This window comes from Pogoniulus pusillus, chromosome 19 (genome assembly GCF_015220805.1).
Source record: "Pogoniulus pusillus isolate bPogPus1 chromosome 19, bPogPus1.pri, whole genome shotgun sequence".
Classification (NCBI taxonomy): domain Eukaryota; kingdom Metazoa; phylum Chordata; class Aves; order Piciformes; family Lybiidae; genus Pogoniulus; species Pogoniulus pusillus.
Window position 1 is genome coordinate 15,214,443 of NC_087282.1, and position 23,881 is coordinate 15,238,323.

General features: G+C 38.7%; 1 protein-coding gene across 1 annotated transcript in view; it reads right to left on the minus strand.

Annotated features, from left to right (window-relative positions):
* The window catches only part of COL4A5 (collagen type IV alpha 5 chain), a 78,955-nt gene that overhangs the window by 52,522 nt on the left and 2,552 nt on the right, over positions 1 to 23,881 (minus strand). The window contains exon 2 of the mRNA XM_064159439.1: positions 2,171 to 2,230. Within this exon, the coding sequence (XP_064015509.1) occupies positions 2,171 to 2,230 (60 nt within the window). The remainder of the gene's footprint in view (positions 1 to 2,170; positions 2,231 to 23,881) is intronic.

Here is a 23,881-nt window from a genome sequence, read left to right on the forward strand (position 1 = left end):
ATCATCCATTCCAAGGATGGAAACATATATCAGCTTAATAAGTGGGAGTTTCAGACACACTCTCTTTCCTAGGACTGAGGCACATTTTAAAGAGAAGACAGAGAAAGCAGTCATACCACAGATGAAGCTGTTTTCCTTTCTGTGAAATGTTTGTTTTCTTACTTCATTATAAGATTACACTTGGATCAATTTGCAGCCCCCTAAGAACTACCCAGGAAGAAGTACAACCATTATATAAATATTTTGTCTGATGTTCTGATTGTTTTACTGGAGGATTTTTTCCCTTCCCCATTTCCTTTTTATAAGAGGTTACAAAGCTTCATGCTCTTTTGCTCAGGACTTGCTATAATTACCTCCAGAAAAGACCAGGAGAGGTTCTCCTGCACAGCTGTTCTTAACATTTTGCTTGGACAGCCTAAAAGAGTAGAAACAAATCCCAAAATACATAAAGATGAAACTCTCAAGTGTCATTAACAAGGCTCATATACTCCGCTTGTTGACTGTATTTGGACAAAAATCTCCCACTGACTCCAAACAGTCTCAAGATAGTCACTTTTCTCTGGTACAGAGTATCTCAATTTCATTAAATAACACTTAAGGACTGGAATGTATTGAGTGGATCATAGTTGTATAATAGTAGTATAAAGAGAAAGCTGAGTCACTGGAAGAAAAGAATTAAGTTTTACTTAGAAACCCAGAATATTTATTTACTTTTAGGTCCTCCTTTTCCCACACTACCCAGACAATACCCATTTGGTCACTGAATTCAGAAGACAGCTGTGACTAATCCAGAAAAGAACCAACCAACCACCAATTTAGAATTACAGAATGGTTCTCTAAAGTGTACCTGCTATGATTGTATTCAAACTGAACCTAAGTACACCTGCAACTAGTGTTAGAATACACCTGGTTAGACCATCATCATTTGAAGATCCTGTAGGAAGGAACACATCAACCAGGGTTGTGTCTTGGCTAACCAAATCTAACTCAGAAAGCTTGCTGTCAAGGGGACAGTGTTCTTAACGACATGTGTACATTAGGAATATACTTAAACTAAAGGCAAGTAAATGCCAAGAAATGACCTCATCTGTCTGGAGCTATCAGGACGGCAGGTGTGGCACCAAGAACTACCCTGAATTTTGGACATCTGCCTTGCTTAACCTCAGCCAACAGTAAAATTCTGTGTCAGCACATTAGTGTGCCAATGCAGTGACTGATTATTTTGCATTCCTGTTGTTCATTTGAGGTTATGGTTGCTTATGCAATGTCAAAAAAGAACATCTTTGAAATGTGTCAGAGCTTAATCATCTAGAGCACTAAAACCCCTTCTAGAACATTGCAAAGAGAAAGTGGTTTGATAAAACAAACTTATCAAATTCTGTTATCAGTTCATATCTTTAAGACGACTCCACTGCATCTCAAACAAGCTGTCTACAAGACTAAGAGTCTGCATTTCAGGCAGGCTCTTCCCCTTGCAGCGATCACATCACATTCATTCCCTGTGACAAGAACAGTTACACAGGAACTATTTAGCCATAGTTTACTTTCAACTAGGCACCTACACTTGAGAAAAAGCTGGATTGGGGGTGTGTGTGATTTTTATTCTGCTGTATCTGAGAAAATCTGCTTGGCCATTAAGTAGCTGCTTACTTGAGTAGCAGATACTGCCTTTGTAAATAGCTACACAAGTTATGAGGTAAGAAACAGGGCAACTTCAGAACACATTAATAAGTGTCATCTACTTATGAGCAGGCAATGGAAGAGAAGTGGGAAAGCAACCCGTGCTCACTCTGATTTTAAATCCCCACTGAAACATTTCCAGCAGAGGCATTACCATGCAATCCACACCTTAGTTTGGCCACACTAACTAGCCAGTGAAGGCAAGCCTTGGCAAGAAGCAAGCATTTTGCCCTTTTTCTAAAACCTGCATCTTTTTGTGCTTTGCACTCCCACATAAATGGAGAAATTTGTGACATCATTCATCACCTCCGAGACAGCGATATGGAAGTCTGTACACCATCAGACAGACCAGACAGTTTGACTCAATACCATGCTCAAAGGTGTGAGCAAGAAACAGAAGCTATTGGCCATAAGTTTCAGTTATCTGAAGCTAGCATATAGCTCAGTCATTTTATTGGTCTGCAAGTAAAAAAAGGAACAAGATATTTACCTTTTCACCTTTTACTCCACTACAGTCACATTTGGATAATGATGTACATCCATGGCAAGCCTTTAAAGACATAAGAAAAAGAAAAATTAGTTTTTAAATCAGCTTAAGACTATACAAAGTCTTCAACCACGTTACAAAAGTCAGTCTACAATCTAAGCCTATGAAGTTTGTCATCTAGGTGTTACACCTGTGTTCAAAGTAGACAGTTAACTGAAATCATCTTTATTAACAACTATGCTTGTATGCAAATATGTTAATTTCCTCAGAAATTTTAGACTTAAATTTGTGTTTAATTATCCTTTACTCCAAGGCAGTGTACAATATCACAGTTATGGCCAAGGGTGCCAGAACTTAAGTAGAACAGGTTTTCAACATAGGCCTCACACTGGGAAGAGTCCAATTTTGGTTCCCACCAGTAGATGTCAGGTTTTGCACAAGAGTTTAAGCAAGTCTGGCACTTGGAAGGCTTATGTATGATAGTTATTAGCAAAATACTTCATACACAGTTAATTCTTCCCTCCACTGCTCAGTTATTGAGAATTTTTCACAACCAAGATTTCACCTAGCTGCACTCATGCTCTATTCCAAAGCATGACAATTCAACTACAACGATCTCCAGCATAAGGGGAATGACAGACAGATATTAAAGGGTCAAAGGCAGGAGATATGGGAGTTCTATTCACAAAGCAGATCCAAGTCAGGTAACTTTTCCATACTACATTTGCTTAATTTATATTCCTTCACCATCACCCCAACACAGGATACTCAGAGCTCCATGTTTCTGAATTCAACAAGCAGACATGTTTACAGAAGCATGATTTCTAGAAAGAAAAAATATATTTTTGCAGCACGTGCCTAGGTAACACACACAGACATCAATTTTCAAAGCAGTTAAAACTCATGATTCATATTAGAAGACAGTGTATCTGAAATACTTTAGGGTTTAACTTGTTCTGAGAACAGTTGCAGCACTGTGTTATAACAAACAAATGAACAAACAGCACCACACGCTCCTTTATTCACTTTGAAAATCTGAACTTCAAGAGTCTTCCCTCCACAGTCATCTAACAGGGATTATGTACAAATTTCATTCAAGCAAGATAACAGTTGCTGTGTCAGATCCATACTTGAATTCTAGTCTTCATTATCACAGAGGCATCTAGAGATGGGACCCAATCACTTACCTGGCATTAGCAATGTGCTGACTCCTGGCCTAAATACACTACCAAGCATCAGATTGAAAACAGCTTAATTCACCTGGAGCTGCACAAACCCAGGATCAGCTGAAGCATTTTGTAGCAAAAGGTAGCGATTTGAGTGTCAAGCAGAACAGCAGCGACACATGAATTGACTGAGGTATCTCTCAGTCTTCTATTTAGCTTTTACACAATGCACATGAAAACTCAGAATTCTTATTTAACAGGAGTACATTGAGCCACTTTCTGAAGTGCAACTAAAACTTACTAGCCAGTTCAGGTTTTCAAACTGGACCAGCCTCATCTTGGCTAGATGCCCTTCTGGTGTCCCCCCTAACCCAAAAGTTTCCTGTGAATTTTGTATCAGATCCTTCTCACTTAAAAGTGGATTTTAAGAAGGCAGGTTCCTTGTGAACCTGTTCTAGGATCAATCCCATTAACAAAGCTTCATTTGAAAGGTATTAACCTTATTTATATGCAATATTCCCTCATCTCACTGTTTCTTCGTGTTAGGTTTGCACTGTGAGGCACCTAGCTCCCTGCGCAGCAATACTGCTTTACAACAAGGACAGCAGTGACAGCTACCTGAAAAAACTTTGCTGCCTCCAAGAGGAAGGGGCAGGAAAAACAAAGTGAATCAGTACTCACTAAAAAGCTGTGTAATGGTTAAAATAACACACAGATGGAGAGCATGATCAAGATCCTACATAGCTAAGGAGGATTTTTTTAGGTTATGGAACACGAGAGACTTATTTAGCTTTCCTCACAGCTTCCAAAGAGTGTTTCTAGTAAAATCTTCTGAGTTTTCAAGTACAGAAAAAATGTGGGCATGAACAAGTAGAGAAGGACAGCTCTCTTACAGTTAGGGGGGTGGGAAAGATAGTTCAAGATTATATTGTCCCTTCATAAAAAGATACACACAATGTTGTGAAGGTAAATTCAGGCAGTGAAGCTCAGTCTCTGCCGTTTACTATTGCATGTCTCCAGCACAACTGCAGAAATCTCAATCGTTATTGCTCACACATCTTTGCCAGTGATCCTGTCCTATCAGCATCAAGATGAACAGAAAATCGATCCTATCAATAAAGAAAATGGAATTGTGCAATAACTTGGTATGGAGGGGGAAAAAACATTAAAAAAAAATCTCTCAAAGCAGGGCAACTTAGGGCAGGTTGTGTGTTGAATAACCACAGTGGTGGAGATCCACAGCCTCTCTAGAGCATGCATCTGATATCTCACTACGTCCATTGTGAAGTATTTTGCCCCTAAAAAGCCGTCTCAGCAGAATTCCTTATGTTGCATCCATTGTCACTACGCAGGATGACAGGAGCCTGGCTCTGCTTTTGCTACACTCTAAGCAGCAAGGCAGCTGTAGTATTTACTCTCTCTCCGCAGCCTTTTTCTCTTAAGTCCCAGCACTCCCACATACATCCACACACCCACTTTCTCAACTCCACATATCTCTAAACAAAGAGAACTTATTTTTAAGTCAGCTTATGTGGAATCAGAGATTTATTTTTGCTGACTGTAAGAGAGCTGACAAAGGAGCACCTTTCCTGCATATGTTTGCAATAAATAATGGTAGATACAAAGCTGCATGATAACGTTTGTCCTTCCCAGTTCTGTAACACAAAGACAAGCCTAAATTTTCTTCTGTAAAGTTTCTGAGGAAAGTGCTTTCCTCCCTTGTTTCATTTGTAGCTTAAAGAAGAAGTGTTTTGATAGAAAGGCATTTTTCCCCAAATCTGTGGTAGTCTTCTAAAGTAAATTGGTACATTCAGACAGGATTCCTTACACTTTCAGTAGATGCTTAGCATACAGATGTTTCTACATATATGCAATATATGTGCATGCAATATATGTACATATAATTAGCCTGCCATGAAGAGTTAGCTGACTCACTGAACATGTTTTGACAGATGGATTTGGATATCCAGTTCAGATGCATTACTTGAAGGAACTGAACATGGTACTTCCCAGACAGTAGTGAAAAGCAGATAAAAGTAGTCTAACCACAATGCTCTTCAAATAGCCGGTGTAATCAAATGGTAGAAATTCTTGGCTTAAATCCTGAAGATATAGTCACTCACAAGCTTATCAAAAAGTATTCCCCCAGCCGAGTTGCTTATCTTCCTGTACAAAAGGTATGTGTGGCAGACTGTCCTTCTTATTCATAAGAAAACATCAATGCATTATAAGAATGCATCAATTTATATCCCCAACAAATTATGGTTTAACTAAATAGTTCGAAGAGAAAAAACCCTGAGTATTTGTCCTATATCAAGTCATGCCACTTACTGGTCATATTGCAGTACAGCATGAAAAACAAAGTAAGCCAAACTGGAGCAGAAACAAAAACCAAACTAAAAAACAAGCAGTTAATGACAATGACCTATTCCAACCAAAAACTTTCTTCTTGTTTAGACTTTTTAACAATCTCAAGGCCTTTTTAACTTGAGAAAGGAGGCACAAAAACTGTGATACAGGAGAACACATACTGCAGAACAAGCTAGTACAAGTTAGAAAGTCACTCAAGCAGCCACAGGCAGGGATTTCTGATGTCACAAATTTAATTCTATATCATGTACCAATGCAAAGAAAATGCAGGCTCTATACAATGCATAGCAATACTTGAAATTTCTCCTGTGACTAATAAGATATCTACAACTCAAAGAAAGCAAGCAGATAAAACTACAACATGTATTTATTAATGCTTCAAATCTACACAGAGAGCAAGATGAAAATGGTTACAATCAGTTTGCCTGTTAGTTAACAGCCTAACCATCACTAGTTCTGAAAATAGGGTGATTTACTGGGTTTTCAGAAAAGGAAAAATCGAATTACTTCAAACCTCAACAGTTTGGGGAACTGAACAAGTCACCTGCCTTGTACCTGGCAGCCAGAAGCCCTCTGTAGTAGGTCTATTCCCAGAACTGGTCAGTAGGATACACTGTCTTATATGATAGGAAAAAAAAAAAATCTTGAAGTAAGTGTGGCTTGATCATAAGGAGCTGATCACAGTCTCCATGCCCAAGACATTTTGGTTTACTACTACAGGAAGATAAAGAATTAAAGCAGCTTTTAAGAGAGAGACTGAAACTGCTCAGATTTGCTTTTCACCTACTGCATTCCTGTTGCCTCCCCCGCATTGCCCACCATGTACCTGTAAAGATGAACTCACTAGCATCGCTGTTTCCTTGATTGTGTTTTACTATGCAGAAGTCACAGCAAAGGGCTCTAATTAATCTATTCGAGTTTAGCTAATCCTTTCATTGGATTTTCCTGACAGCTTCTACTCCATTGAAACTGTGTGTGGAGAGCAAGTTCTTTTCATTAGTGTATAAAAAGGAAGGATGGTATTGGTTTACTGCTCAAAGGATAATTCTTCCAGAACAAGCTCAGTCTTTTGTATTCTTACATGGACTGTGTAAAAGTGTTTTACACTACCAAGAGAAGGAGGATTTTTTTATCTTCAAAATGAAAACCAAACAAAGTACACACTGGAAATCAAAATCACTTCTTACTCTTGGCTACAGGTTTGTTAGTGTCAGCTCAGTGAAATGAATAAGCCTGCTACCCTTGAAATTTGTTTTGGCTAGAAGTCTGCCTTCTGTACTGGGCGCATTCCCCTTCTTTCTCATCAGGCCTGGAGATGTCAGTTACCAGGCAATTTCAGCACCCTTCACTCCCTCCCCACCTCCCAGCTGCCATTCACAAAAGTACTGGGCAAAACATGTTTAAAAAGCACCAGGCAGATGGACAGTAGAGAGCAGCAGCTTGGGACTTCCTTTAAGTTGTGAAGGGAGAATAGGATCTTTTATGGAATACTAGGAGCAGGTTAATAGAAATTAGAGAGGGCTGGTTAATGACTTCAGGCAGGCTAGTCTGATTTTTATATCTTAGTCTGGCAAAATCAAAGTAACATCACCATTTAAGCAATACATAAGCTGCCTAAAAGTTTTAGATGGGAAATTCATTTGAGCTTCAGAAGTGATTTACCATTACAAACATTCAGCTGCAAAACAACAAAACAGTTTATTGCATACATGTAGGGAGGTGTGTAAAGATCACCTAGAACTCCCAAATAAAGTATGCATTGATATTTAATGTTTAAGTATTTACACATAGAGAAGTTTAGCATTATTTCAATACTCTTTCTGTGGGAAAGATAATAGACATGGGGAGGGAAGCCAGTCATTTACAGAACTTGAGATTTACAAATTAGAAATTAATAAGAGAAAGTGATGCAGTAGATTAATCATTGATTGCAAACTATCAGAAAAAGTTCTAACATGAACCAAGTTGCTCAGAAATGAATTCTCAATCCAGATAGGGTTGGACAAGAAAAAGAAGGAAGAAACAGTTTGAACATTTACAGCAAGCAGTTTTAGTGCAACATCCTCTTTACATACTACTTTATTGTGAATCCATAATTTCCTGTTTGCAAACCTCTCTATGACAGCATGGCAGTATTACTTGTACTGACAGACTGGTTTTCTTGATAGCTCAGCAAGAGGTCAAGCAAAAATCAAAAAACGATTGTGTATAGCTAAACGTTGTCATAGGCTATATTGTATTAAAACTTCTTTACAGATTTAAACGACCACCAATCTTCAGCATGCAACATTTGTTGGGACTAACATGCACACAGCAGCTCTACAAATAGATGTTCTTCTGAAGAGAACCAGACTGTCACTTGACACCACAACACAAAATTATTAGGTGAGAAAAGCTCACTCTAGCAGGGAAAAGATGCACAGAAAACACTGAAATCAGTTCTGCCTTGGCAATGCTGGCCAAAATTTTAAAGCACTTTTAGAATTCTGCAACACTATGAGCAGGAGCATAACTGAACTGTAGAACACCACTGTGGTTTGTGAGGGAGGTGCAGAGCACAAGTAGCAAAGACTAGAAAAAATTTTCATCTGCACTCAAGTCACACTCCACAGTTGTGTCCTGTATTTGCATGTTCCCATACTTCTTAATGCCTTCACTAAGATTTATTTGAATACACATAATCAAGTCTTTTGATAGTTCAGTTATACTAAGACTCTCATTCATAAAACCCATTCAAAAGCTATTCATCTTTGACGACTTCCAAAGAGCACAAAGCACATAGTCTGTCTCCCTTAGCAGCTCTTGAACCTGAAACTTGCAATTCAACCCTTTACACTTCTTTGCAGATATAAGAGAAGTGCCTCTGCAAGGCTGACCTGCTTATGAGTTGTTCTACCTGCAGAAGGCTTAACTGGACAGCTACTTAGGCAATGTAGTGTTGTTACTTAAAAGTATAATGGTAATTCCAGGATAGACACTTCACAGAATAATACTTTAGGCTTTATAATTTCTTTTCATTCTGAGTGTTACTTAAAACTAATATAACATGTACTTGTTCCTAACAGTAAGTTTAAGATTCATTACTAAACACCTTAGGTCTCTTCAGTATTCACCTGGAACGAATAACCAACTATTCTTGTTAGCAAGTTAATCAGGTAATAAAGTTACACATCTTGACTTTCTTGGGAGAGTAAAGCAAAGAAAAGCAGCTGAACAAAACACTGAGTCTTCATTCTGAGTCATCTCAAACCGCCAAAATCAGCATCAAAAGAACTACAGGTGCATCAAATACCTCAAAATCCTGCACGGTGTGCATCACTCTCATCAGATTACCACTAAAGAGGAAGGAGAGCAGTCAGAAATAATAGAAGAGGTAACTAAGCAAAAATCTGTGGCTTTAAAGTCTTCTAGATCAGAAAGCAATGAAATAGGACTTCCCAATTAATCAAGCCTGTCTCTAGATGATATATCTGAGAAAATAAACATATTTCCTGAAACTCCTACAGTACCTAGATCAGCTCAAATACATGCACATGCAGCTGTACTGCTGGGGAGCAGTTTACTGGTGATTTGCAGCTTACAAAACTGCACAAACTGCAGATTCCCAAAGTGAATCACAATGTCTCATTCACTCCAGTTCATGATTTAAGGTTAGTATAAGTAGATACTGCAGCTACTTGTTGGAGAGCCATGGAAGACCTGTTCCTAGAGTAAAGCTTACATACAGAGGACAACCCCTGCACCTCAAGACAACGTAGCTGATATTCTAGCTGTTGCAAGAGTTGCCTAATGCAACATCACCCTCTGCATTCAGATGTGATAGCTTAGCAGTCAGGAACATAGAAATGTTTGAACATTACAGAAATCGAGAGCATACATTTTTGTTAATTACATCAATATAAACCCTGAGACTGCTGTTAGAAATTCACTCCAATTAAAATCAAATTCAGCATACTGAAAAGCACTCATTACGAATGCCTTTGCCCTAGGCATAACCATGAAGAACTCTCAAATTCAATTATTCATATCTTTATTTATAACAGAAAAGAAATTCAGTCTCTCAGCTCCAAGCAAAGATGAAATTTTATGTTGGTGGTGGTCCTGAAGGAAAATATGTTTATTAGCTTGCCAAGGTCTGTGTAGGTGTTGTGTTACACAGTTATCTAGATAAAGATTTACTACACACCCAGGTCAAAGATTTCACCATTTATCTTCAACAAGTTAAGTTGCCTTTCACTTGCCTGGACATGAATAAACCTAAGAAACAAAAGGTTTTGTGGGGATTTGACAAGTAGAGTTAAAGCTGCTATTATGAGTTCCAATTATGATTTCACATACATGCTCTTTAGGCTAAACAAGAGTACAGGTCTGCAGATAACAGTTTATTACTGAAATACCTCTGTGAAGTCAATTACATCTGCAAAGCCACCACAGCTCCATAATCCAAGTGATCATTCCTCTCTCACTGAAGCGTTGTACTTGTGCAGCAACAATTCTAAAGCAGAATCTTACAAGACTATTACATATCCATTTAAGTAAACATTTCCCTCATTTACCTAAAGATACTTGGAATAAATTTTATGGTCTAAACATCAAGACTCAAAACGTTTACAGAACTTCTTGACCAACCTTTTTTTTTTTTTAAAAAGGGAGCTTCTGCCAGGTAATTTAACCACTTACAGCCCAAGGCACTATCTTTCTTTGAAGCCTGCACAATACAAGCTCTGTTGAGACTTGCAAAGGAAGCTCTTAGCTATAGTAGCCACGGTTCTGGCCACTGTGAATGAGAACACACAGGTAGGTTAAAAATAGGTTCCAAGACACCTCTTAAGGAGGTAGCACTAAGTTGTTTGTTACTTAGACACCTGAACATCTTATATGATTGTAATAGCATGAAATATAACTTTATGAGACCCATTAAATCCACTTACCACACCCAAATGTTTTAATTATAATAATAAAATTCAATACATTTTCCATTAGAAGATAGATACTTTGAATTGGGTTGAAATAAAGAGCTACTTTCAAAACACCAAAAATATAGCCAAGAGAACTTTGACAGCACCTTCAGAATAGGCAAAATTTTAAGTATGTCTCTTAAAAATATAGTGCCACAAGCAATGGAAGTGAGCTCTTTTCTGTCTGTACTTTGTACTTTGTACTAAGTGATACAGAATTTTACTGCTTTGAACTTAGAAGAGCTTTTAAAAAGTTCTCTGTAGAGGTTATCTTTCACAGCAGTATCTAGTTAACATTGGATAGGCAGTATCTGCAGCAATGGATCTTTCCTTAGACCAAACTGATATAGTCTACGCACAGTCTTCTGGACTCTTTACTGAACTAATGTCTGAAAGCATGTTTAACTTTCTTTCATCCCCAAACTAACTGTTTGTCCATAAGGATTTCACCCTCCAAACCTGAAAGCAACAGAGAGAACAATTTTTCTCCTTTACTGGAAACTCCTAAGAGCAGTTCAGAGACAAGATCTGTAGAAGCACTCACCTACAGATTTTGGCAGGTCCAGCAACCTGCTATATACCAGCTGCTCCTGCTGCAAAAGAGACTCAATAGGCAAACAAGGGGAGCAGAATAGCAGGCTATTCCAATGGCTCAACTGCTGATCAGAGATTCTAAAAAGAAAAAATAAAATGGGAAGGACTCATCCCTAGGAAGCCCCAGAAAGACTAAGTCAGCAGGGAGAAGCTCTCATAAAAACAGGTTTTAACCTCCTAGGAGCTACAGGTTTCTACTTATCTTTAACTTGGGTGAAAAAACAAGTAAACACAAAGAAGTTATATTTCAAATCAGAAGGTATCCCAGCTTGGCTGAATCTTTCTATTTTAGATTCCTGACACAGAGAAACGGACAGCGTGCAAGAGCTAAGCAAGGCATCCAGTCAACTTCCCTCCTATCCCAAATATTGCTCCCTTTCTCCATATCTGGCTTTAATAGAGGAAAGATCAAGAACTCTTCAGACATTAAGAAGCTGTAAGCAGGCAGTCAAAGTTGCCCTTGCAACTCACAGTAGCTCATTCGCATCTTCTACAAAGCCTTCCATCTTAAAAAATGATTGTTGCCACACTGCTTTGAAAATGCTGACAGCCTTTTACTCAACTGTAAAGAGATATGGACAGTTCTCACTACTTTCCAAAACTGTTGTATTTCTGTGGTCTGCAAATCTTACAAGATAAAGAATAGCCTTCATGGTAGTATATTTTATGGAGTGTGACACAGAAAGAAAAAAAAAAAAAAAATCAAGCTCCTCTATGACTTTCACAAGCATTTCAAAGCTAGAATTGAAGACTTGAGAAGCCAAGTACCTTTAACCCTGTCCTAATGAACACAAATTTCTAAACAGCTCCACAACATACATGAAAAAAATTTCCTTTAATAGCAGCTCAGGTTAAGTGCTACCTTTACACTGTCATCCAGAGGCAGCATCTTAAAAAGCATCTATGTTTACATTTGGCTGGTTCACCTCATGGTCAATAGTGCAAAAGTACTAAAGACAGAATGTACACTACCAGTTGGTCTTCTAGCCCACTTTATGTCCAGGCTCATGAACCAACAGATGCCAAATGGTACATTTCACTTTTTAGGCAGGCAGTGCTCCAAATTGACAGCATTAGTGGATGTGATGGTTTGGGTGTTCCCCACCCCCCCACACTTTAGAAATCACCCAGACTAGACTCAGCCAGCTCTGGAAATATGAGGGAAGCTTATATTTACAGCTAGCACAATATACAAGCAGATATTTACAGTATATACAGAAACACAACTTCCCTCCCAGAAACCTGAGTCCCCAGGAGGGGCTTTCAACCACCCCTTCACCTTCCCCCTACCCCTCTCAACCTTACCCCAGTCCCAGGGAAGAATAGAGGTTCAGCCAGAGGTTAGGAAGCAAAGTGGGTTAGCCCAAAATGGAGGGTGAGGTTAGAGAGATGCAGCTCAGCCAGCAGCCCCAGCGAGAGTGATGCCGAGTGTGTTATCTATGTTTTGACTTATGTTTTTATACATCTCAGCAAGCCTATGAGCAAAGTTTTCTTTCCACAGCCTGTAATCTAATTCTTCTCACCAAAACATTTTAGCCTGCTTCAAACTAGCACAGTGGAGAAGCCCTAAACAAAGTAACTCTGGTTGAATTTTCCTTTTTGGAATAGAAGGCTTTGAGAATGATGACACCAAGCTGTGTAGTGCAGCAGACATGCTGGAGGGAAAGGATGCCATCCAAAGGGACCTGGACAGGCTGAAGATGTGGGCACAAGCCAACGTCATGAGGTTCAACAAGACCAAGTGCAGTGTCCTGCACCTAGGTCGAGGCAATCCCAAGCACAAACACAGGCTGTGCAGTGACTGGCTGGAGAGCAGCCCTAAAGAGAGAGACTTTGGAGTGCTGGTGGACAAGAAGCTCAACATGAGCCAGCAGTGTGCACTTGCAGCCTGGAAGGCCAAGCAGATCCTGGGCTGCATCACGAGAAGTGTGGCCAGCAGGTTGAGGGAGGTGGGGAGATTCAGCCTGGACACGAGGAGGAAGTTGTTGAGCATGAGAGTGGTGAGACTCCAGAATGGGTTGCCCAGGGAGGTGGTTGAGGCCCCATCCCTGTAGGTGTTTAAGACCAGGCTGGATGGGGCTCTGGCCAGCCTGATCTAGGGTAGGGTGTCCCTGTCCATGGCAGGGGGGTTGGAACTAGATGATCCTTGTGGTCCCTTCCAACCCTGACTGATTCTATGATTCTGTTCTATGAACAAGTTTTCTATCACCTCTGTAGGCAGTTTACACAGTGTTACTGCTCATTTCAGTTCTAAATGCTAAACTCAACGAAACACATCCTCTCATTTTTACACAGACCACAGGCAAACTCCTTTAAAAGCTACACAGCAAATTAGGGGAATGGTTTGAAGCATATCTCCATCTTTGCCCATCCTGTTATACATTTCTGCAGCTAATGCCAGCACTGAGACATAAGCACTACTACTGACCTTCAATCAGCAGCAGTATAGATTAAGGTACTTGGCTTCTCAGGAAGTCTGTTTTACTTGAATTTTACACACAAGTCTCTAATCACTAGCCTCTTGAGGCTGCCTGATTTTTCCCAGCTGTGAACATGAGGAGCCATATGGTACTCATTACAGGTTAAGATTTACTAGTCGTTTAGGGCTTTTCCCAATTGACAGGTGTTGGATATTGCCACTTTCTATAACCATGTCCAAATGTAACACAAATCTAGACATAACTCTCAGCTAGGCTTGTAAGCCTTAGTCTTGCAAGCCAAGTATTATACAGTCATAATGCCATTTTTTCTGGCAGTCTGTTTTCAATCCTTTCCTGGTTAAGGAAATGGAATCAACATACAGATTCCAGACTAATTCCTCAGAAAATGCCATGTTTCTCATAGACCATCCAACAGAGGAAGCTTCAATTCCTGACTCACATTAGAGGATGACAGTTATTTGTCACTAACAACTTCACCTTCGTGTGTCAAGTGCATGAAGCAGACCACACAAGAAGAAAAATCCACCTCTTTCTCTGACAAAGTAGAGGCAAAATAAAATAGCATTTCACATTAATTTGACCCTGCTGTAGGCTATTTCGAAGCTACTAAAAGCATCAAATTAATACGAAAGATTAAGCAAGGCTATATTCTAAATAGAATAGAGGCTGTGCGCATTGATACTGCTTTGAGATGTTATCTGAAGTACACTCCCTCCTAGCTGTCAGAACAAGACCTAACTCACTTAGGACTTGGTGGGTGTCTGGGGGATTTTTTTTGTGGTGGAGGTGATTATCAACTCCATTCTCCTTTAGTTCTTGGCCCAAGTATCATAGCTGCAAGGATCTTTTCGTTAAAGCTGGTTTATTGTTTGTTTATGCCTGTAGCATCAGCACACTGTGTGCACATTTCACTACCTGCAGACAATGCTATGGGCAGCATGTTCTGTATTGCTCAATACTAATAAAATGTTACTCCCAGTCTCAGGTAATCAAAGCTGAAAAAGTCATACTAAAGAGGGCCAAGTTAAACAAGGAAGCAACAAAGACAAAACCATCGTCCTAACCCTGCAAATTACAGACACTTCCAAAATAGAGTATGAAGACCTGATGAATTGGAAGGCCCTTTCATCTACATGGAATCAGAAATTCTTAAAGCTGATTAACAGTCAGATACTTAGTGGGAACTCTCAGCTGCTTCTTCAGGAACTCACATGCTTCAGCAGTTAAGAGCAGCCTTTAGTGTGATCCTCTCAAGTTCATCTACCAATGCACTAGCTACATGCCAGCAGTGGCACAGGGTCTCCTTTGACCACCTGTCACTTCAAGTGAGGTGCCTGACAGCAAGGTACACCTTGCTATCAAAAACTTGACACTGTAACAGAAGGGAGGGTCACAATAGTAATTTCCTGTAGCCTTTCATATGGGCAAAGCAAAAGAAGGACTGAACATATTTTAAAATGCTGGAAAACCTGCAAGATAGTGCCAGTAAAGAATTGCACCTAGTGCACATTGATCTTGGAATCAGATACTTGAACTGAATTAGAAGAAAGATTTAATTTCCTTACACTGGAGAAATTACATCTAGAGGCTATACATTGCATTATCCTGAGATTCACTACACTGGGTTTGCACTGATCATCACTACATAGAAAGCATGCCCTGGGAATTCAGTCACTTGTTGAAGACTTAAATTTTAGAACCCATGACAAAGTACTAAAGGGACCACAGATAAAATCTTTTTTAAAAGCACTGAAAAAAACCCACAATGGTATTTCAAAGTACTAACAGTAGCAGGAAGAGCAAAGTAAATCTGATCAATACTAGAGAAAAGAAGTGCAGAGGGAAAGGAAAGGCACTTTGAAACAAATGTAAACAAGATGTCATCTCAGCATTTATAATAATTTGCTCTGCATTTTGTCTTCTACCCCCAGACCATAAAAATATGTTTTACAAAGAAACAGTTATAATGGAGTAATCCTCCGGAGAGGTTCAGTAATAATTTTAGTAGAATGAAGAGCATATAAAAATATGTACCATGTAAAATACATGCTTCAGTAAAAGAGAAATTGAAACAGGGAACCCAAATATTCCTTTTTCACATTAGAGATACCATCCACTTAAAACTTGTGACATTTGGTTTGTTTTCAGTGGATGCTGTATAAATTAGTACAGTTTTCATTGGGAAGAGAGGAAGTCTTCAGCAGTACCACTGCTCTTCTCCTTGCTGTAACACATGCAAATTTGTTGCTTTCTCCAGCAATTTATTCACTTGCTTTCTAGAGTAGCAAGTAAATAATACCTAAAGTATTCTGTTAAGGTGATTCTCTGACCTGGTCTGAGGATGTCAGTAAGATGTCTTCCTTGAAGCACTGCGCTAACCCACTCAGTTTAAAAGTTAGGATAGGCAAGGAGAGCACACATGGTTCCAATGCCCAGCACAACAGAGTGAGGAGATCCACTCACAGGAAATAGCCCTCAAGCATTATGAAATCTTGAAGTGCAATTTAGTCTGAAGCTTGGCAGGAGTAAGAAACAGCCTCTGGCATTTGTACATATTCCAAACCAGAAAGTAATTTTCTCTAAGGGAAAGTATTCCCTTAGGGACCCTGTTTTAGGGAGTATACTAACTCCACAAGTGCTATTTGGAGTAGGACATATGCCAAGAAAATAACCTGCTGAAAGTTTGGGATATACACTACGCATCCTGCAGCAACCAGTAGGTTAACTGCAAGCACTTACTATGGAGCTTTTACCAAAATTATCAACGCACTTTGGCTGGCAAGTCAAAAACACCACTGAAAAGCTTACAGTGAAGTTCAGGACAATATGCTCACAGTGATCCATCCTCTTGGACTTAGCACCTTGGCTTAGTCTGTTCATTCAAAAGAAAATCTCCCATTGCTGCCACAATTGGCTGTGCTGTTACTCCACAACTACTTCTGCAGTGTAGGAGCAGTTTAAGGTTCTTTAAAGAAACTTTTTGGATTATTCTCACTCAGGTACAACATGCTGATATTCTAAAACTACATATTTTCTGAACAGGACTAAACCTGTCAAGCATTTTCATTCAAGCCTAAAGTTAAGGAATTTTTTAGGTTCACTTAAGATACAAAGATTCATACTTTAGTTATAGATGGTTTATCACTTTGTTACTGTTATTGCTTTAAGAGATTGAAAGCTTGCAGAACACAAAAGAAAAACGTTCATGCCTGTAAAAAGCATGTGTGCAGGAGTGCCACCAATTCTATTGCCAAAAAGTTTCCACAGACATTCTGAATCGGAAACAAAGGGACACCATACAAACTCTATCCCTTCAACCAAAATGCATAAACCACCCACCAACTTCTGTATTGATTCTTTCCCTGTGTGTCTGGGAAGAGTCTGGGCACAGGCTTCTACAGATTTTTCAGGGCAATACCTTCCCCATTAAGAAAAGGAGAAATGAATATAGGAAGTTGGTTGTCAAAACAGTAACTTTGCTTATCTTCTCTAGATTTTCTCTTCACATATTTAATGACTTTGGAATTATAAAAAGTAATAGTTTTGCAGAAACCTCAAAGTTAGTCCTCATGTCTGACTACACAGTAACTGAAGAAAAAGAGACACAAGAAGGCAAATAACAAGTTCTCACTTCTTATTCCAGTGAAGCAGCTTCCTTTTCTTTCTGAATATTTTTGTCCTTTAGGGTTCAATATATGAAAGAAATGTTTTAAAACTAATTCAGGGTAAGTATTTTCTTTGATTAAGTCAATTCATAGTCTGAATGACAGATAGAAGTTCCTTCGCCTTTCAGAAGCAGCAGCTTCTGCTCTCATTCTATAAAAAAGGATGGTTCAGAGAAAGTTGACTCAGAAAAAAAAAAAATCAGTGCCCTATAAAAAGGATTATTTTCAAATGTGTTTTAAACTGAGTTCATAATCTCCTTCACTCAAACATAGTTTTGCAGTGGCATTTTTTGTCAGGAAATCAAATTTCCTGGGAGCTGAAGGCTTGTCTAGCCTTGCCTGCAGGTCACATTAGCTTTCATTGCTTTAGTAAAACCATTTAACTGTAGTTTTTAAAAATTGATAGTTTCACTCAGTGTGAAATTGCAGTTCATTGCCCAGGGTGGCCATTTCCTTGTTGTCTTATCAGAAACTTGCAAGACAAGAAAGGTTTGCTTCTGAATAATCAATACCCTTGTTGTAGGCACAGACCAATGCTAGAGAGTCTCTTCACCAGTTATCAATATATTTCTTTCTTAATGAAACAATGTTAGCCTTCATTGCTAACAAGGTACACACAAAAAAGATCAAATGCAAGGCTTGAATTAACAGTTGCAATCTTTCAGATTACTGGAGAAATATGAAGAAGGCCAGAAATTATCACTTCTAATTTTCCTTGTTTGATTAAAACAACTGGAAAAGAACAAGAGTATGACTACCGGGAAAGCACAAATATAACAGTGCTTGGGATAAAGGTGAATATATGGTCTCAGAAAGCAACACAGAGAAAACACTGCCAGAAAAAATGTTTGAAGTTCACTTGTTCAGCAACCAGTAGTTATTAGAACAGTGGGACATAAATGAATAAAAAAGTGCATCTGGGCACTGGTCTTAAGCAGATCTGGGTAACAAGTCACCATTTTTGCATTGCACTGTTTAAACTACTCTAGAAGTTAATCTAGAAACATGTCACCCTAAGATGTTTCCTAAGGCAGAAAACTCCAAGAACAGTACAAAGGAGTCAATAACAATGGAAAACAGACTGCTAGCCTATAGCATCACAGGCTCACAGATCTTCAGAATCTCTTAAGCAGAAGAAATAACAGGGTAGAATGGGATGACCTGTTCCCAGGTCAGAACGTGGAAACGAAATCCAGGCAACTGATTGTTCCATACACCTTATCAGTGACTTGAAACACCAAACATTAAACCCTATCATTGTTAACATGTTCAGGGATTTCTTCCTAAGTTTTGAATTGCAAGAACAACTCAGATATTTTACTCCCTTCTGTTCACAGAAGGATACACATTCCATTTTACCATATTAAATACAACATACTGATGCATATTACCAGTGCACGTTTGTTTATAAGACATCTAACTCATATTTGAGAAGATCACAGTATCACAGTATTATCAGGATTGGAAGAGACCTCACAGATCATCAAGTCCAACCCTTTACCACAGAGCTCAAGGCTAGACCATGGCATCCCAATGGACTCTGCCCATCTGTCCAGGCAGTCAAGGTCCTGCTGCAGAGCCCTTCTGCCCTCCAATCCAGTCACATCTGCCCCCAGCTTAGTGTCATCTGCAAACTTGCTGATGACTGACTCCATGCCCTCATCCAGATCATCTATGAAGATGTTAAAGAGGATGGGGCCCAGCACTGATCCCTGAGGGACACCACTAGTCATGCTACAAGATGAACAGAGGGCTTTGACTTTCCAGCCACATAACCACCAGTTAGAGATGGCATACGAGTAACTGGTCATAAAAACTGAAAGGCAACATCTGACACCATCTACAAGCTACTGCCCTTCCACTAATGCCGACAATCTGCAGTGGTACTTGAACGTCTAAGAAGTAGGAGCCTGTCAAAAGTGAAAAAAACCACAACACAGTGTTAATAGTCTGCAAGCTTTGACTTTCTCAGAACAAACACTGGCAAGTTGCTTCACTTCAGCACTCTGGCTGCCAAATAAAGCCAAATTTTATGTTTAGCACATTAACTAGCCCAGTAACTACATGAAAAGGCAGTTAGTCAAATTGAAAACTAAGCTAGGAAACTTGCACAGCTCTGTTTAATGTTCTATGTAAAAGTACTAAAATCTATTATAATTAACATCACTCACAGTAGTAGTTTTTAGAACTCTGAGCTGAAAGGCCTAAATCAAGCTTTACTCTTTTCACAAACTGCTTCACAGTCTCAGGCTTTTAAATGAAGATATTCCATCATAGCTTTGCTAATTACTTGTCTTGGCTCTCGAGTAAGTCCGTGAAGCTATCAGCAGAGTCTTACCTCAACCTCACACAAGATGACCCAAACAGACCCGAGAGCCTAAGTTCTTCTACTATGGCCAGTAAGATGATTGTATCTACCATAATTCATCTCCAAAACCAACAAAAAATGTTAGAGACTATTATTACAGTAGAGAAACAGGTGGAAAGAAATGAAAGACTCAGTTCAATACCAAGTGAGGCATTTTGACACAAACTAAGGATTTCCTTAATACTCACAGTTCCTTCTAGAGAAACAGTGCCTAGTACATACTTCAGTTGCAACTAAGGATTGCAAGTCAGGTTTCTGACAGCATCCCAGTTCCCTAGGAACAGTACAGCAAAAACATCTTTCTCTAAGTTAACAGTGTGGTTTACAACTAAGACCCACCTTGATAACAATGAAGGTCAGTCCTAAAAATAGACACTTTCTAACATGTTTAATACATTGCAGCAGAAAGTCCCAACAGACACCGGCAAAAATACTGACTAGCCTGTTTTCAGCCAGGAAAGTGAATGGAGCTTTGCTTATCTCAGGGAAAGTTAAGAGGAGGCAAAGCAGGGGTTTCAGCAGAACTGCAGTAGCAGAGCTTATCTAGCATACAGTGGGGTCCTATTAGACTGCAGCAGGCAAGTTTTGCAGGCCTAGCTATATGCCTCAAAAGACAATTTTGTAGATAAGTTACTTCACTTGTGGTTCTAGTTTAAATAAATTGCACACAGATGTCTTCAACAGAGCCAGAGAAGAGACTGAAATTCAACTCTGACATTAATTCTTTGTAGAGATTAGGTAAAAGAAACAGAATACAGATGAGACTAAACTGTTTTCCTTCCCCTTCAAACTGGAGGAGGGGACAGAAATTCAACAACAGAGCTACAATAACTATGTCTTGAAGGCTATGGCCTGCAAGTCAGATGACATCCGTAGCTTTAGAATTACCCTCTCTGCAACTTCTAACGCACATTTCAAGAGAAAACTACCTCACTGGCAACGTTACTATTAGAATTTACTTTTCTTTTGTTATATTGTAGCAGAATACTACGCATACAAACACACTGCATGAGACAGCCCCCAAAACTCAAATTCTGAATGCTGTTGTGCTGACAGCTTGAGAGATAACTTCTTGGCTAGTTGAACTAAAAAAGCATTTAAGTAAACATGAACTTAACTCACAACTGAACTATACAATTATGATAAATGTTTGACTACAGGATACTTAAGCTGTCTTTAAGTACACCTAGAAGTACAACTTTACTCAATTTTAGACTTACAGGATAATTCAGACTGTAAGGGACCTTGGAAGGCGTTTTAGTTGAGCCTCTCACTCAGACTATGGCAATAAGGATGCAGAGCCTCCTAAGTGAGAGGTGCATAATATCAGTCTTTTAATAACTCACAGGTTAAGTCCTTTTAGAAGGAGCATTAACAAATCTAAAATGATCATTTGTTACATATCTTTACAATTGTCTAATTATCCAATATCCATCTCTCCTAAAATTAAGATCACATCCTCTAGTTTTCACTTCCTCCTCCTCCTCATGGGTTCTCCAAGTAAGGGTTAAGCTCTGCAAGAAAGACTTGAAACAACTGTGAAGCAGTTTTTAAAAATACTGTTAGAATTATTTTTTATAACTTTCTCTTTCCTCTCCAGCTCAATTATGTTTAATTGTGCTGATTATTTCACATTACATTAAAGCTTTTCCTTCACATGCCACATTCTTAGCAATTTCATAACCAGGATGCTCAGCACATTCCTTTTTTCAGAAGTTCCACTGTACCAGTGGTATTTAATCAGGTTTAATAGCATTGCTCACCTTGTACAGAAGGGTAAAAGATGCTTTAAGGATCTTTAAAGTCATGCTAGCACTAGATATTTAGATTGAATTTTCATTCAGGTATTCTTGAGAAGAGATGACTAAGAGCAGAGAGTCAGCATCAGATAGTCAAACACTGAACATTGCAAGAAATTAAAAGTGGTTTCAAATACTGAGTCCACACAGCCTTATGAAACAGATAAGCAGAGTGTCTTCATTCATTCAAAGCAACATGTTTGCTACCACCATCAGGCAGAGGCTGCTTTCCATTCACTATACTTACATAATACTATTACTAGAGTGCGTGAGTAATCACCACGTAAGATATCTAGATATCAGCAGAGTTTACACAAGCAACAAAGTTAGAGAAGGAAGAAGTATTTGCATCTAAGGGAATGAAAGGCAGAGAGGCATAATGCATCTTCACTCTGTGAGGAACAGATGCCTTAGTGCACTTTGATCCAGACAGAAAAAATATGTGCATTAGATTAGTTGGGATGTTCTTACTGATTTCAGTTGTTTTGTAATATAGAAAAGTTTCCACATGTTCTATTAAAACCAACAGCAACTGACTGCATTACAGTAAGTTTAATTGCTTATCTACATCAGAAAAAAAATCATTGTGTAAATTTGCTATTAAATAAAGACTTGGTCTTATTGTTTCCCTTTCTACTTTAAATAAGACTGAATGAGTCAGGTAATTCCTTTCAATGAACAGATCAATTCATTTATGACCAGAAAAAATTAAGCCTAGGAGTTTCCAATTAACTATTAGTCCATTTCCATCACACTAAGATACCTAATGATTTTGTGTGCATAGTTTAAAAAAAACCTGTTATGGTCCAAATGGCTCTAACACTGGGTTTCACCCTGATTTGCATTTTAGTATGTGCCAGAGCTCACCCTAAAATACAACTTTTACTACATCACTTCATGAAAGGTCAGAAGTAAAGCATATGACAAGTGACAAGTTACAAGCAAGAAGGCTTTAGCCTTGATGTTATGAAACTGCAAGAGTCTTGTGCATGACTAATCAAGACACATTCACGGAATTTCAGGATGAAATGCTTTTTGAATCCTGAAAGCCAGTATCCATTTCTTTCTGCTTCTATAGATCTGGCTTTTGTAACTAGAAAGAGGCACAATCAGTTATGAAATGGAAAATAATGATAACAGCCACCACTACTGTAATAAAATGTTGAGGGCAAGAGAAATGGATGACTATAATTTACAAATTAACCATATTAGTCAAATACATTGTAATCAGTGATATGGTAGTACATATTCACATACATGGCAATATCTGAAAACAAACATAAAAAAAAGAATCTCAACTGAACTTAATGTGTCACGCAAGGAAGTTACCCAAGCATAAAACAATACCCATCTTGCCAGTCTGTCTCACCATATTTGAACAACTGTTTGCATCCCTACACTTTCAGTCAAACTGTAGTTTTAATGGAAAGCAAAGAAACACATGGAAGAGAGTACTTAATTTTAAACATCTTTTAGTATAACAGTCTATTTCCACTCTAAAAGCTTGAGCTTCAGCTACAAGGGAAACTTTTTTCAATGTAAACCAACAGACAGTCACTAACTTGGAGTTTCATAGATAAGCACAACTCAAGAATCTAGTCCATCTATGTCATTTAATTAGGTTTCACACTCAATACCTGTAATTGCTTTTCAGTAACACAATGCAAGTGCAAACCTGCCAGGAGACGAAGGGGGAAAAAAAAAATCTGCTTCTAGGAGGAACTCATTGGCTCATATATGTATGCAGATCTATGGTAAAACAACCAGAGCACTTCAGTGAGAATACTGTTCCGTAACACACATTCATAGTATGCATACAACAAACAAGCACTATTTTTTACAGCAGAACCTGAAATCTCTTCACATCGTGATGACACCATCTCTCATTTCATTCATTCTCCCTCTCTGAAATAAAAGTCAACCTCAGACTCCCAGCTATCTTTGCACTGTTTTTCAGTAGCTACGTATTTAATTCAACATCGAGTCTGCACAGGAGTGTATAGCATTAACCACTCAAACTCACATGAAAGACTATGGAAACCCATCAATAAAATCTGATCAAATTCACCCTTGAGCCTGAAGTTTTGACAATTACTTTCTTTATGAGTTACTGGGATTTCTTTATGATGCCAGTGTTAGCAGATGACTCTCTCACCTTTTAGCTTTTCACTTAGCCATACATACCTCTTGAAAAATATACAGCAAATAAGATATGACTTACATTTGAAATGTATATCACAAGGTTAAATAACAAATTTCAGATATTGTTTTAATAAGGACACCAGAATAACTGGATCTCATCCCTCCAAATTAATCCTGTTAGCAAAGGGGGAGGATTCTAATACAAGGCCCC